The sequence below is a fragment of the Ovis canadensis genome, chromosome 18 (assembly GCF_042477335.2).
Source record: "Ovis canadensis isolate MfBH-ARS-UI-01 breed Bighorn chromosome 18, ARS-UI_OviCan_v2, whole genome shotgun sequence".
Taxonomy (NCBI): domain Eukaryota; kingdom Metazoa; phylum Chordata; class Mammalia; order Artiodactyla; family Bovidae; genus Ovis; species Ovis canadensis.
Window position 1 is genome coordinate 34,040,380 of NC_091262.1, and position 15,549 is coordinate 34,055,928.

The 15,549-nt window shown below is 47.7% G+C and overlaps 1 protein-coding gene across 2 annotated transcripts; it reads right to left on the reverse strand.

Annotated features, from left to right (window-relative positions):
• Positions 1-6,247: 6,247 nt before the first annotated feature.
• On the reverse strand, positions 6,248-14,590 carry RCCD1 (RCC1 domain containing 1). 2 transcript variants are annotated; one of them, XM_069560339.1, is made up of 8 exons: positions 14,217-14,590; positions 12,628-12,848; positions 12,160-12,544; positions 11,858-11,979; positions 9,312-9,410; positions 8,513-8,646; positions 7,815-7,844; positions 6,248-7,298 (listed from the first exon to the last, which is right to left on the reverse strand). In XM_069560339.1, exons 1-8 carry the CDS (start codon positions 14,543-14,545, stop codon positions 7,227-7,229), a joined length of 1,392 nt encoding a protein of 463 aa, XP_069416440.1. In that variant the 5' UTR covers positions 14,546-14,590; the 3' UTR covers positions 6,248-7,226. The 2 variants fall into 2 exon arrangements, with proteins under 2 accessions (XP_069416440.1, XP_069416439.1); XM_069560338.1 differs by having other exon boundaries at positions 8,476-8,646; positions 14,217-14,583.
• Positions 14,591-15,549: the final 959 nt, after the last annotated feature.

The following is a 15,549-nucleotide window of genomic DNA, read 5'->3' on the forward strand; positions in this document are numbered from 1 at the left end:
TGTTTTCATTGTTTCCTAATCAATTTGTGGTTGGTTTTTGTCTGAAAAATGACTAAAAGAACATGCAAGAAATTTTTAGTCAGGATCATGATTTTTATTTTGAGTGTTTCTAAATTAAGAACATCTCTTGTCCTGAGAAAAAGTTTCCTGAGAGAAATAAAAAGCCTAACTCCCAAGTTTTCATTGCTAGTCTCTGTGTACAGCTGTGTTTTCTTTTGGGTAAATACCTAGGAGTGAAATGGCTGGATCTTACATATGGTAGGTGTATGTTTAACTTTTTAAGAAACTGCCAGTCTGATTTCCCAAGTGGTTGGCTTATTTCACATTCTCAAGATGTATTAAGGTTCCAGTTTCTTCACATCTTCTGCGACACTTGGTATGGTCAGTCTTTATGATTTTAGCCATTTTAGTAGCTGTGAAATGGTATCTCAATGTGGTTGTAATGTACATTTTCCTAATGATGGTGTTTAACTTTTTTTTAAAATTCTGTTTAACATCTTTTTTAACATGCTTCTCTGTGATCATTCTTATCTTCTCTGGTGAAGTACCTGTTGAGTTCATTCTTTTTCATACAGTGCCCAGTTGTCTAGCACCATTAGCTGAAAAGCTAAACTTTCTCCCGTAAGTTTCTGTTCCACTGATCTGTCTGTCCTAATGACAGTACTATACGACCCTGTCTTAATTACGAGGATTTATATGAATTCTTAATATCAGGTAATGTTAACTTTCCAACTATGTGTTTTTAAACATCATTTTGTCTGTTACAGGTCCTTTGCGTTTTTGTATGAGTTTTAGGGGAAAAAGCTTGTCAATTTCTACAGAAAAATCTGGTAGAATTTTTATTGGCATTGCATTGAACCCGTAGACTAACTTGGGGAGAACTAACAACCCACAAACAAGGCATCTCTCTCCATTTATTTCTGTTTTAATTTCTCTCAGCAGTATTTTATAGGTCATGTGTACAAATATTTCACATCTTTGTCAGATTTATCCCTAAGTATTTCATATCTGGAGGCTATTGTAAATGGTATCTTTTAATTAGAATTTCTGGTTGCTATTTGGCTACATATATAGTTGATTTTTGTATATTGCTCTTGTATCCTACAACTTGCTAAAAACTCACTTACTAAAAGAAAAATGAGGGAAAAAATATATATTCATTGTGTTGGAGCAAGTCTTTAATGCTTAGCCAGGCCATTGTGACCTAGAGAATTCCATGGACTGTACAGTCCATGGGGTCACAGAGTCGGACACAACTAAGGGACTTTCACTTTCAGGCCATATACAACTGTGCCTTAGCCTTCGGTTCTTGCTGTGTGGAGCCTGAATCCTAGGCAGAAATGAAAACTTAAGTGTTTTCTCAGGCATTTTTGAGCAAATATCCAACCCTGAGCATGTGTTATGCTTTAACGCCCCAAATGATCATTTCAGTTGATGTAGAAAGATTCCACAACCTTTCATGATAAAAACTCAATAAAATAGAAAAGGAGACTACTTCCACACAATAAAAGCCATATATGACAAGCCCACAGTGAACATAATACCCAGTTACTTTTGCTTTAAGATCAGAACAAGGCAAGGGATGTCTACTTTCAACATTTTTAATCAACATAGTCAGAGCCATTAGGCTATAAAAGAAAAGGCATTCAAACTGGAAAGAAAGAAGTAAAAATTATGTTTGCAGGTGAGTGATCTTATATGTAAAAAATCTTAAAGACTACCAAAAAGCTGTTAGAATTAATAAATGACTTCAGCAAAGTAGCAGGATACAAAGTCAATACAAAAATCAGTTGTATTTCTATACACAGTGAACCATCTGAAAAGGAAATTACAAAAATGATTTAATTTATAATGGCATCAAAAAGACTAAAATACCTGGCAATTAACCAAGGAGGTTAATTGCAGAGTTCCAAAGAATAGCAAGGAGAGAGAAAAAATCCTCCTCAGTGATCAGTGCAAAGAAACAGAGGAAAACAATAGAATGGGAAAGAGTAGAGATCTCTTCAAGAAAATTATAGAGATACCAAGGGAACATTTCATGCAAAGATGGGCTCAATGAAAGACATAAATGGTATGGACCTAACAGAAGCAGAAGATATTAAGAAGAGGTGGCAAGAATACACAGAAGAACTGTACAAAAAAGATCTTCATGACCCAGATAATCACGATGGTGTGCTCACTCTCCTAGAGCCAGACATCCTAGAATGCGAAGTCAAGTGGGCCTTGGGAAGCATCACTACAAACAAATCTAGTGGAGGTGATCAGAATTCGAGTTGAGCTGTTTCAAATCCTAAGAGATGATGTTGTGCAGGTGCTGCACTCAGTATGCCAGCAAATCTGGAAAACTCAGCAGTGGCCAGGACTGGAAAAGGTCCGTTTTCATTCCAGCACCAGAGAATGCTCAAACTACCGCACAACTGCACTCGTGTCACATGCTAGCAAAGTAATGCTCAACATTCTCCAAGTCAGGCTTCAATAGTACAGTAACTGTGAACTTCCAGATGTTCAAGCTGGATTTAGAAAAGGCAGAGGAACCAGAGATCAAATTGCCAACATCTGTTGGATCATTGAAAAAGCAGGAGAGTTCCAGAGAAACACTATTTCTGCTTTATTGACTATGCCAAAGCCTTTGACTGTGTGGATCACAACAAACTGTGGGAAAATATTCAAGAGATGAGAATACCAGACCATCTTACCTGCCTCTTGAGAAATCTATATGCAGGTCAAGAAGCAACAGTTAGAAATGGACATGGAACAACAGACTAGTTCCAGATCAGGAAAGGAGTGCATCAAAGCTGTATATTGTCACCCTGCTTATTTAATTATATGCAGAGTACATCATGGGAAACGCTAGATTAGATGAAGCACAAGTTGGAATCAAGACTGCGGGGAGAAATATCAATAACCTCAGATATGCAGATGACACCACCCTTTCGGCAGAAAGCAAAGAACTAAAGAGCCTCTTGATCAAAGTGAAAGAGGAAGGTGAAAAAGTTGGCTTAAAACTCAACATTCAGAAAACTAAGATCATGGCATCTGTCCCACCACTTCATGGCAAATAGATGGGGAAACAGTGACAGACTTTATTTTGGGGGGCTCCAAAATCACTACAGACGGCGACTGCAACCATGAAATTAAAAGACACTTGCTCTTTGGAAAAAAAGCTATGGCCAATCTAGACAACATACTAAAAAGCAGAGACATTACCTTGCCAACAAAGGTCCATCTAGTCGAAGCTATGGTTTTTCCAGTAGTCAATATGGATGTGAGAGTTGGACTATAAAGATAGATGAGTGCGGAAGAATTGATACTTTTGAACTGTGGTGTTGGAGAAGACTCTTTAGAGTTCCTTGGACTGCAAGGAGATCCATCCAGTTCATCCTAAAGGAAAGCAGTCCTGAATATTCACTGGAAGGACTGATGCTGAAACTCCAATACTTTGGCCACCTAATGCAATGAACTGACTCATTTGAAAAGACCCTCATGCTGGGAAAGACTGAAGGTGAAAGGAGAAGGGGATGACAGAGGATGAGGTGGTTGGATGGCATCACCGACTTGATGGACCTGAGTTTGAGCTGGCTCCGGGAGTTGGTGATGGACAGGGAGAACTGGTGTGCTGCAGTCCATAGGGTTGCAAAAAATCGGACACGACTGAGCAACTGAACTGAACTGAATTGACCAAGGAGGTGAAAGACATGTATGATGAAAACTGTTAGGTTAGCCAAAAAGCACATTTGAGTTTTTCCATAAGATGATACCAAAAAAAAAGAAAAAAAAACTTTTTGGCCAACCCAGTGCAAAACACTGCTGAAAGAAGTTATAGACATAAATAAATGTAAACACATCCCATGATCATGGATTCAGTACAGTTCAGTCGCTCAGTCGTGTCCAACTCTTTGTGACTCCATGAATCACAGCACGCCAGGCCTCCCTGTCCATCACCAACTCCCGGAGTTCATCCAAACTCACGTGCATCGAGTCGGTGATGCCATCCAGCCATCTCATCCTCTGTCGTCCCCTTCTCCTCCTGCCCCCAATCCCTCCCAGCATCAGGGTCTTTTCCAATGAGTCAACTCTTCTCATGAGGTGGCCAAACTACTGGAGTTTCAGCTTCAGCATCAGTAAAACTTAATATTGTTAAAATATCAGTAGCACCCAAAGCAATCTATAGATTCTAGCAATCCCTAAAATCTCAAGAACCTTTATGCAGAAATAGAAAAGCCCTATAACTCATGGGATCTCAAGGAATCCCAAACAGGCAAAACAACTTTGAAAAAGAACAAAACTATAGGACTCACACATCCTAGATTTAAAACCTACTGTAAAGTTATAGTAATCAAGCCAGTGTTGACATAAGAGATAAGACATATAGATCAAAGGAATAGAATAGAAAGCCTAGAAATAAACCCTTGAATATATAAGCAGATGACTTTTGACAAGGGTGCCAAGGCCATTCTTGGGGAATGGACAGTCTTTTCAATAAATGGTGCTGGGAAAACTGGATATCCACATACAAAAGGAGGAAGTTTGACCCTTACCTGTCACTGTATACAAAAATTTAACTCAAGATGGATCAAGGACCTAAATGTAAGACCTAAAAAATTAAATTCTTAGAAAAACAGGACAAAAGCTTCAAGAGACACTGAATTTGGCAATAATTTCTTAGACATGACACCAAAGGCATAGGCAACAAAAGAAAGTATAGACAAATTGGACTTCATGAAAATTTAAAGCAATGCAGAGGACACAGGTTTGATCCCTGGTCTGGGAACTAAGATCCCACATGTCAGCAGCTAAGCCCATATGTCAAGACAACTGGAGCCCATGCACCGAACTACTCAGCCCAACAACCAATGCAACCAAAACCAAATAGTTACGCAAAAGAGACACTATCAACAGAGCGAAAAAGCAACCAACAGAATGGGAGAAAATATTTCCAAATCAGTCTGATGAGGGATTAATACCTAGAATATATAGAGAACTCCTAAAACAACACACATACAAAACCTGACTCAAAATGGGCAAAGGACTTGAATAGACATTTCTCCAAAAAAGATATGTAAATGGCCAATAAGCGCATGAAAAGACACTTAACATCACTAATCTTTGGGGAAATAGCAAATCAAAATTACAATGAGATAACCACTTTTTACCCATTAGGATGGCTTGGACTTCCTTGGTGGTCCAATAGTTGAGAATTCACCTACCAACACAGGGGACACAGTTTGACCCCTGGTCTGGGAAGGTTCCACATGCTGTGGAGCAACAGCCCGGCGCCACAACTGCAAGCCCAGCCTCTACAAGAGAAGCCACGGCAGCAAGGAGCCCACACACCGCAACCAGAGTGGCCCCCGCTCACCACAACTAGAGCAAAGCCACATACAGCAATGAAGACCCAGCGCAGCCAGAAATACATGAAACATTTTTTCAAAAAAAGCAAAAACGTGTTGGGTAAGGATATGGAGAAACTGGAACCCTTGTGCACTATTTATTGGTGGGACTGTAAAATGTTAAAGGCACTGTGGAAAACAGTAATGCAGGCTCCTCAAAAAAGTAAGAATGGAATTACCATATGACTCAGTGATTCCAGGCAGTCTTAAAGAGGTATTTGTAAATCCATGTTTAGAGTAGCATTATTCGCAACAGTTAAAATGTGAAAGCCACCCAAGTGTCCATCAACCAATGACTGGATCAACTGAACGTGTCTATACATACAATGGAACATTAATAAGGCCTAGAAAGGAAGGAAATTGTGCAGCATGCTACAACGTGGATGACCCCTGAGAGCATTATGCTAACTGATAATAAGCCAGTCACAAAAAGACAAATACTGTTATGATTCCACTTACATTAGGTAGAGCAGTCAAGATCACAAAGAGACACAAAAGGTGTAACGATAGTTGTCAGGGGTTGGGGAGAACGAGGAGTTAGTTATTTAATAGCTATAGAGTTTCAGACTTAAAAGATGAGGAGAGATGGGACTGGATGGTGTTGATGGCTGCACAGCAGTGTGAGTGTATTCAGTACCACTGAACTGTACACTTAAAAATGGTTAAGATAATACATTTTTTTTATGTGTGTTTTAACTCAGTAAGAAAAAAGAAATTAGTATCAACAAGAGAATATATAAACGAGGTATAATTCATGTAATGGAGTGAAAGTGAATGAGCTGTAGGGTACCACAGGTGAATCTTACAGTGCTGATGAAAAAAGACACAAAAGAACATACCCAGGATGACCATTCACCTAAAGTTCAAAAGCAGACAAATTTTACTGTATAAAGAGGCATACATGGAATGGTAAGATTCAAAGTGAAAACAGTTCAAATGAATAACAAAAGATGACCTCTAGCGGTTCCGAGTCTTAGCACTACCTCAAAAATCACCTGGGATGGGGCAGCTTGGTAAGAATACTGGGGCATGTTGCCATCCCTTCTCAAGGGAATCTTCCTGACCCAGGGAGGGATTCAACCCAGGTCTCCTGCATTGCAGGCAGATTCTTTACTGTCTTAGCCACTAGGGAAGCCCTTTAAAAATCTACCCACGTCTATGTTCTACACCCTCAAGTTCACGATTTCATCATGTCTATGATGCCGGCCCTGGCTCAGCTGGTAAAGAATCTGCCTGCAATGCAGGAGACCTGGGTTCAATCCCTGGGTTGGGACGATCCCCTGGAGAAGGGAAAGGCTACCCACTCCAGTATTCCGGCCTAGAGAGTTCCATGGACTGTATAGTCCATGGGGTCCAAAGAGTCCGACATGACTGAGCGACTTTCACTTTCTCTTCAAGATGCGTCTCTAGGCATCCAGTTACAAATCTCCTGGTGTTTCTCTCTTTCTCTGGGAGTGTGGGGCACACAAACCCTGCAGCCTGTGGAATCTTAGTTCCCCGACCAGGGATTGAATCTGCTCCCTCAGCAGTGAAAACGCAGAGTCCTATCCACTGGACCACCAGGGAGTTCCCTCCAGGTGTTTCTAATGAGGGGAAAAAGTTGAAGATGCTGCCTGCTCTAAGGTGGAGCAAGAGGGCTGTGACTGGGAGAGGCCTCTGGGTGCTGGCAGTGGTTTTCCTTGCCCTGTGGGGAGTTTCACAGGTGTTGGCTGTATAATTTTCCACTCTACTGTTCTTTTATGCCCTTATCCATAGGTCAGCTCTTCTCTTTCTCCACAGCATACACATAGGTGTTCCAGGGCCCACAGCTCACAGTTCTTACTTGGAGTTGCTTATTTACAAAGTACTCCACACGGCAGGGCCGGTCCAAAGTAGTTGTGTCCTTGTGGCCGAGCTGTCCATATTTACCTAAAGTGAAATGAGCCCCTTTGCCATCCTCTGCTGGGCTCTGTGGCTTCTCCCCTCCAGGAAGGAAAATCAGCCCATTGACCGAAGCGCTGGGCTTAGGCCACCACTCTGCTGCTGTCTGCTCCGTGAGTTCAGACCAGCAGCATAGAGCCAGGCAAATCCTCCAGGCTCCCCACTCCTAAAGCTCAGATGCCCAGAGATTTTCATTCTACCTTTTTCTCTTCCCAGGGCCAGACCACAAGAGGTCACAGAGATGCTGGCGAGATATTCCCTTGGGATACATACTTTTTCAGGAAGGTAGATGGGAAATACTGATACTTCCTGTTTCTCTGAGCTCTGCCCCTCTGAGTGTGCCTAGATCTGTTCCAGAGAAGGGAACAGATGGCTTTTCAGTCCAGTGGTCGTGCTGAGACCCCTGTTCTCCGCTTCTCTTCACAGCTGTTGTCACTTGCCCGCTACCCGCAGGTCTTTTCCTCCCCTTAGTTTAAGCATCACAAAAGCAAACCCTTTACTTACCCCAGCCCCAGGTGTAGAGCTCCCCCGTTCCTGCAACCGAAAGGACAGTAAAGGGGCTGTTGCCATGCTCTGACAGGGCATGAGTCCAGCTCAGCCTGCCACAACCCACAGCCAGCGCACTGTGGCCGTTGTGCGATTTGTTTGGCAGAGCAACACATATTCTCTCTCCTTTTTTAACAATCGTTACATGTCAGGAAGATCCCCTGGAGAAGGGCATGGCAACCCACTCCTCTGTCCAGAAAATCCCATGGGCAGAGGAGCCTGGCAGGCTACAGAGCGTCAAAGAGAGTCGCAAAGAGTCGGACACAGCTGAAGCGACTTAGCACACAGCATGCACACAGGCTAGTCACGTTCGGGGTGGTAAAGGATCCGGACTGAACAAGTTCACCTTCCTATACGCCCAACGGCTATGACTCACAGCCAAATCTGGAGTCTCAGGAGCAGGGTTGAGCAGACCCTCATCCGATGCAAGGCTGGCAAACACTAGCCTCCCCCCAGAACCTTCGGGGCCTGACAGGCTGGGTAGCCTCTGTGAAAGACCCCAGGGAGTGAGGCTGCTAGTCTTTTAAGGGACCACACCCTTTCCTGCAGCCGCCAGCTAGACAGTGTGCAGAGGGGGCTTCCTGCGCGATCCTGAACCAGCCTATCTGGCCCCACTCACTTGTCAGCACTGCCGTGTGCCGGGATCCGCAGCTGACCTTGACTGCCTCTGAGCCCGGGCTGAGATCCAGTAAAGCTGGGAACGGCTGGACCGCTATGAAGGGGGCAGGGGCTCCATCCTCACCCGCAGAGACTCTCTTCACTTCGGAACCATCTTCATCCAGTCCTGAGGCTTCAGAGAAGCAGTAAGAGTTATGATGATAATGATGGTGAACACTCACTGAGACCTGATCTACACCTCGATCATAAAAATAATAAACCTCATTTATACACACAATAGCTGAAGCCCCTACTCTAGCTCCAAAGCTGTCGCTTGCAACCCCGAATTCCCTGAGAAGTGCTGGAGCTGACAGGCTTGTGGGGTGTGCCGCAAGGACACTGGCATCAGCCTTGCCGTGCTCCCTCTCATAAGGGGTTCAGAGTCCTTCAGTGTGTCCTGGGGTCCCAAGGATATCGCATACCCCTTCTGAGCCCTGTAGCTCTCAAGCCAGCCTATGGCCAGGAGGCAGGAATGACAGAAATGTGTGGAAATCAACAACTGACTCTCACCAACAGACTTGTGGTTGCCAAGGAGGAGGGGGTAGGGGAGGGATGGATTGGGAGTTTGGAGTTAGCAGATACAAGCTATTATATATAGAATGGAAAATACAATAAGGTCCTAATCTGTAGCACAGGGAACTATACTCAATATCCTGTGATAAACTGTAATGGAAAAATATAAAAAAGAATGTATGTGTAGGTATAACTGAATCACGTGGCCATACAGCACAAGGTAACGCAACAGTGCAAATCAATTGCACTTCAATAAAATAAATTTTTAACAAAATCGACCCTCACCTTCTCCTGCAGTTGTCTTTCCATCTTCTGCCAGGCTCTTAGTGGGTAGGGCCAGCTGCCCTGATTCATTCCAGCCCCAGATATAAATATCTCCTGTCTCTGAGGCAGAGAGAATAGGGTCCCATTAAACAGACTCAGATCACCCCTGGATCTATCCACACTCCCTGTACGAGTGTGGCTCCTGACAGACAACGCTTGCCTGCCCCACCCAAGTCAGCCTTCCAGATTAAGTACCTCCCTCAGGGCCCAGCAGCTTCCTTGTCTCAGCAGGACCTTTCTTTCCTCCTTAAGTGCATTCGGTCACCCTATTCTTTTTTTTTTTTTGGTCACCCTATTCTTAAAGGACACCTCTTATTAGGCTTTCCTCTCCAGGGTCACTTTTCCCCTTTGTTGTTAATTCCCAGCTCCCACCTCCAACATGCAATTTGGAAATGAGTCCCTGGAAGTTCCCTAGTATCTTTCTTTCACATTCACTGAGCCCAGGCTCCTTTCTTCAGCCCTACCCATCACTGGTCCTGAAGACCTTTTTTAAAAAATGTGTTTGTTTTTTAAATTGACACAGCATTGATTTAATTGACACAGCATGAAACTTTTGTGTAAGTTTCATGTATACAACATTGTGTGTATTTTGACATTGCGTGTAAGTTTCATGTACACATTTTGCGTGTATGTACTACAGTTCGCTTATCACCAAAAGGTCAGTTTCCATCTGTCGCCATACAGTTGACCCATTACACCCTCTCCCATCCCCGAAGGCCTCTAGAAGCTCTCAACATTGCTTGCCTCCTCCCACAACACTATATAGTTTGTTGGCTAGAGCAAGAGCCTTAATGCTAAAAATTCACTAACAGTAGTAGCTGGTTTTATCAAGTGTTTAATCCGTGCCAGTGTTTTAAGCACCATATATCCACTCTACTCCAGAGAAACTTGAGCGGTGAGGTGTCCTGCCCAAGATCACGAGCGGCAGACTGATGCTGATGTGAACCTGGGAGGTCTGGTTTGAAGCAGCAGTGCTCCAACCACATGACACTGAGGCCTCAAACTCTTTTTGGACCTTAGTGTGAGACTTTCCATTGCACTCTCTTTCTGGTCCTCTCGTCTCCTTCCTCCTGCCCAGCAGTTCTCAAGCCTGGCTGCCAACCCAGGCCCATTAGAATAGGGAGGGGAGAGTGCAGGCCTAAGTTATTTTTAAAGATCCCAAGTGAAACCATGCCCCACGGAGTTAACAGAAGGTGATAACTAAGGAGAAATTCTTGAACTTTCCTTGGAGAACAGATGAGGAACACACTATTAAAACTCCTTTGCTTACTGTAAAGTGCCTTCATTAAGTTCACTTTGGTTATTTTTCTTTCTATTTTTCCCTTAATTGCATACAGTTTCATATAACCCAGCTGTTTCACAGGAACTTGGAGTCAGCAAAAGCCAGCTGGAGACTAGATGGGACCACTGACCCCAAAACTGGGTCTGTGCACGTGGCCAGTGAGTGGCGCTCTGATATCAGAAGGCTCGAAAACTCCACCCTCAGATCATGCTAATTGCCTCTTTTGTTCCCCGCCCCCCCCCCCCCACCCGGCCACCTGCGTGGCTTGTGGGATCTTAGTTCCCTGACCAGGGATTGAACCCAGCAGTGAAAGCTCCGTGTCCTAACCACTGGACTGCCAGGGAAGTCCCAAAGCGCCTCCACTTTGAAATCTACAGAACCATGTTGACTCAGGTATGCCTGCTCATAACACTGATTACCTCACCTTCTTCCCTACCTCCAATCACCTTTCTCCATGCCTAAGACCACCTGGCTTATGCCATAAATAACCCAAACCCTTCAAGGTGGCAGATTGGGGGCTTATTCTCCTATCTCCTCACTTGGCTGCCTTGTGAATAAACTCACTCTTGGCTATCAACCTTGGTGTCTCAGTGTTCGGCTGGCTGCACAACCCGACCTGGTCAGTAACAATATTAAGTAGTGGCCAGAGCCCCTGATGCAGATCCTTGCAAAAATCATCTACCACCAGCCCCACCCGACAGCCTAGCTATCAGCTGCACCTGGATCTCCTGCCAGAGGGGTGAACACAATCTCAAGGGACACTCATTCCCATCCTGGATGACCAGCCATGGCACCACCAGAGCTCACAATGACCACCATCCTCCTCCAGGTGGGCCTCCCAGTGTCCACCCTGTGCCACGCATTACAGCCACCTGGGCAGCTGCTACCTTTCTTCTCTGTCCTCCTTGACTGCCCCTCACCCCTCCAATCTCCCTTGGGGACCAAAATGATAGCCCTGGATGGAGGCAGATGGATGGGAGGGGTAGTGAGACCAGAAGACGGGAAACAACTGCCAACAGTCCCGATTGTGAGGGTGGTGATGAAGGGGCGGCGGGGCAGGCGCTGAATCTGAGGCATTTGGGAGTCAGGAATGACTGGGCTGATGGATGCAGGATTAGCTTGGAAGGAGGCCTGGCTAGGCCACCCATCAGATGGGGAGAGGAGGAGGAAGGTTTGGCGCCTGCAAGATCCTGAGCTGGTTTTGGAAAAGCCCTAGGTCACTCACCACTCAGGCACACAGAATGCCAGCCACCTGCGGCGACTTCAGCCATGCGTAGGCCCTGCAGCGCCTCCAACAGCCTGGGCTCTGGCTCTGGCTCCAGGGTCCCGTGGCCCAGCTGTCCATGCCTGAGGAAAGGAGGTCCCAATCAGCTACAGTCACACCAAGAGGTCTCCTCCGTCCTTTCCCAATCACTCCCTCCAGCCACCTGTATGCTGACCTCCCACTCCGAGGTCACATTTACCGACCCGTAAACCGCGGCATCCCAGCAAAAGCCCAGCGGGCCCACCTGGCCAAGTCCCACTCACCTGCCCGCGCCCCAGGAGAACACCTGGCCCGCGGCGTCCAGCAACAACGCGTGCTCGGCGCCCAGCTCCAGCCGACGCGCCCGCAGCGTGGGGGCCAGAGGCCGGTAGAAGGGCGGCCGCGGGCTCACGTAGGCGCGAGCGCAGGGCAGCAGCGGCAGCAGCCCCGCCTGGGTCTCATCACGGTTGGGTCCGTGTTCTGCCTCCTGCACGGCCTGAGACCAGAGGGGCTCCCCGCGCAGCGCCGAACCGGGCGCCCAGGCCTGCAGTTCCGCCCCGGCTCCCGGCCCCGCGCGCAGCAGTACCAGGAGCTCCTCCGACGCCCACGCGTCCGTGTATCCGTCCGCCGCGCCGCCCGCCGCGCCAGACAGCTGCACCCGGCCTCCACCTGCCGGGGGCGGAGAGCGGGCTGGGGACGGAGGGGGCGGCGCGTGCGCCGGGGGCCGGGGCGGGGACGGAGGGGGCGCTCACGGGTCACGAAGGCTGTGTAGCTCCAGCTCGCGCTCACGCGGCAGACGTCGACGCTGCCGCCCGGCGTCCTCACCGGCTCGGGGCTGTGTACCTGGCGCCCGAGCCCCGAGCCCAGCGCTTGCCCGAAGCCGCAGAAACCGAAGCCGAACCAGGTCCCGCGACGCTCCTCGTCCATGCCCCGCAGCGTCTTTGGCTGGCTGCGACCTGGCTGGAGCGGCCGGCTAGACAGAGGGTTCAGGCAAGAACCCGGAGAGATTGTTCCAGACGAGCCCTTGCGAGACACTGCAGCTGCCTTACGGGTTAAAAGGGGGAAAAGCCACCACAGAGGCACACGACGTGCATTCCATCGGCGTTCGCTGAGCGGGCGTCCTTACCAGACTTAGAACGATTCGGAGCTGTGTTAAATGGGGCCCTTTCCCTGTCCCTCCCTTTTGACTCAAGCATATTCACTGTCCCACAAAGTGGGCACCAGGTAGTTAAATAGCATCTCCTTTAGGCATCGGACTAGGAAACTGAGTCCTTCCCACTCCAAATTCCCAATGTCAGACACATTATCCCATGTAATCCTGCAAACTAGAATTGTCTCCGTTTGACAGTGGAGACTCAGAGAAACTGACCCTTACACAAGCAGGTAACAGCACCGAGAGGGGCAGAAGGCTGAACTCAAGATACATCATTTCCCACCAGTGAAAGGCAAAGGCAACGCCCTGTAAGGGGCAGGACCGGTTCCAGGGCTCACGTTTGCCTCTGCAGCTAGCAACACCTCTGTCCTTAGCCAACTGACTTGAGCTCTTCTCAGTCCAGTTCAGTTTCTTCAGTTGTACAAAGCTGGGCAGCAGGGGCGGGTGATGTTTGTACCTACCTTGTGGAATTGCTATGAACAGATACAAATAAAGGTTTCAAGTGCTGGCACATAGCGAGGTAAGCACACAGTGTCAGCTTGTTAAATCCAGTATTTAAGAGTTGATAAATTTTTTTAAATGGTCACTGGGTTTTTAGGGACCTATGTAAACACAGTTTCAACTGGACCTTGTCTACTCATTTATTTATCTCACACGCATTTTATCGATCCTTTTTGTCGTTGTTCAGTCGCTAAGTCATGTCAGACTCTGCGACCCTATGGACCCCATGGACTGCATTGATCCTTATTCTAAGGCAATGAGGAGCACCGCTGTCTGCTTTCAAGGCCCTCACGCATAAATGGGCAAACAGAGGCAGAGTCCGGTGACACGGTGTTGCCCCTTTCTGCGTTTAACTCTTTGAAGCCACATCCTGCCTGGGCTCCTACCCCTTTTGGGCCAGTCCCAGCCCAAGAAGGCCTCTGACCTTAATCCTGACCCTGTGTCCTCCACCCCCTCAGGCAGCTCGATCCGATGGGCCGTCTAGAGGGAGTAAAGGCCGAGAGGCAGGGCAGCCACCAGGAACCGGTCGACAGCCGGACCAGGACTCGGCTGGCAGCCAGGAAGGAAAGGTTTGAAGTGCCGCGCCCTGAGCCAAGCGCCCATTGGCTTCGGAAGCCTCCCCGGGGCCAATCGCCGGAGAGCGGCGTGACCTCCTCGAGCAGGGCGGGCGGCAATGGACGTGCTCACCTGGGTTCGAGCAATTCCGGCCGCGGCCTGTTCAGCCCTAACTCGGTCGAACCGGTCCCGAGGCCTCCGCTAGGCCGAGGCGGCCCTGGGCAGGGAGTGGGCCAAATCCCCGGCGGGCGTGGCTCGAAACGGAGGTTGGACCAGATGGTCCCGCCCCCCGCAAGCTCGCACGGGGCCGCGGAGCCCGAATTACAAGCATCTGGGGGACAGTCACAAAGAACTAAGGGGTCGGCTATGAGCGACCCCAGGGACGAGTGCTGCCAGTCCTTCTTTTTAGTCTGGGACGGCGACAGCTCGCTCCTAACTCGCGTGGGTCTGCTGCCCAACATGCCGCAGTCGTACTAGGCGGGCGGCGGGCAGCTTTTACCAGCCATTGGCTCTGGAGTCTGTCACTTACCTCCGTGAGCCAATGAGAGTCAAGCTGGGCTTGGCCCGCAGAGCGGAAGCAGGCGCTCTGGGACCATCGGTCCAGCCAGGTGGGGGTGCATGCGGCGGCCAGCTCCAACCCGGCTCAGCTACTGGGGTTCTCTTCAGCGTTTTCCCAACCCTAGATCCCGAGTTCTCCCTGACTGGGGGCCGTTGAGAACTCTCACTACAAAGGCAGAAGTACTGAAAGGCCTATTAGCCCAGATATGCAGATGACACCACCGTAAAGCAGAAAGCGAAGAATAACTAAAGAGCCTCTTGATGAAAGCGAAAGAGAGTGAAAAAGTTGGTTTAAAACTCAACATTCAGAAAACTAACATCCCAGCATCCAGTCCCATCACTTCATGGCAAACAGATGGGGAAGCAATGGAAAACAGTGACAAGACTATTTCCGGGGGCTCCAAAATCATGGCAGACGGTGACTGCAGCCATGAAAATAAAACTCTTGCTCCTTGGAAGAAAAGCTGTGACCAACCTAGGCAGCGTATTATAAAGCAGAGACGTTACTTTGCCAACAAAGGTCCATCTAGTCCAAGCTACGGTTTTTCCAGTAGTCATGTATGGATGTGAGCATTAAACTATAAAAAAAACCTGACCACCGAAGAACCGATGCTTTTGAACTGTGGTGTTGGAGAAGACTCTTGAGACCTGGACTTCAAGGAGATCCAACAAGTCCATCCAAAAGGAAATCAGTCCTGAATATTCATTGGAAGGACTGATGCTGAAGCTGAAACTCTGATACTCTGGCCACCTGATGCAAAAAACTGACTCACTGGGAAAGATTGGAGGAGAAGGGCAACAGATGGACATGAGTTTGAGTAAACTCCGGGAGTTGGTGATGGACAGGGAGGCCTGGTGTGCTGCAGTCCATGGGATCACAAAGAGTTGGACAAGACTGAGCGACTGA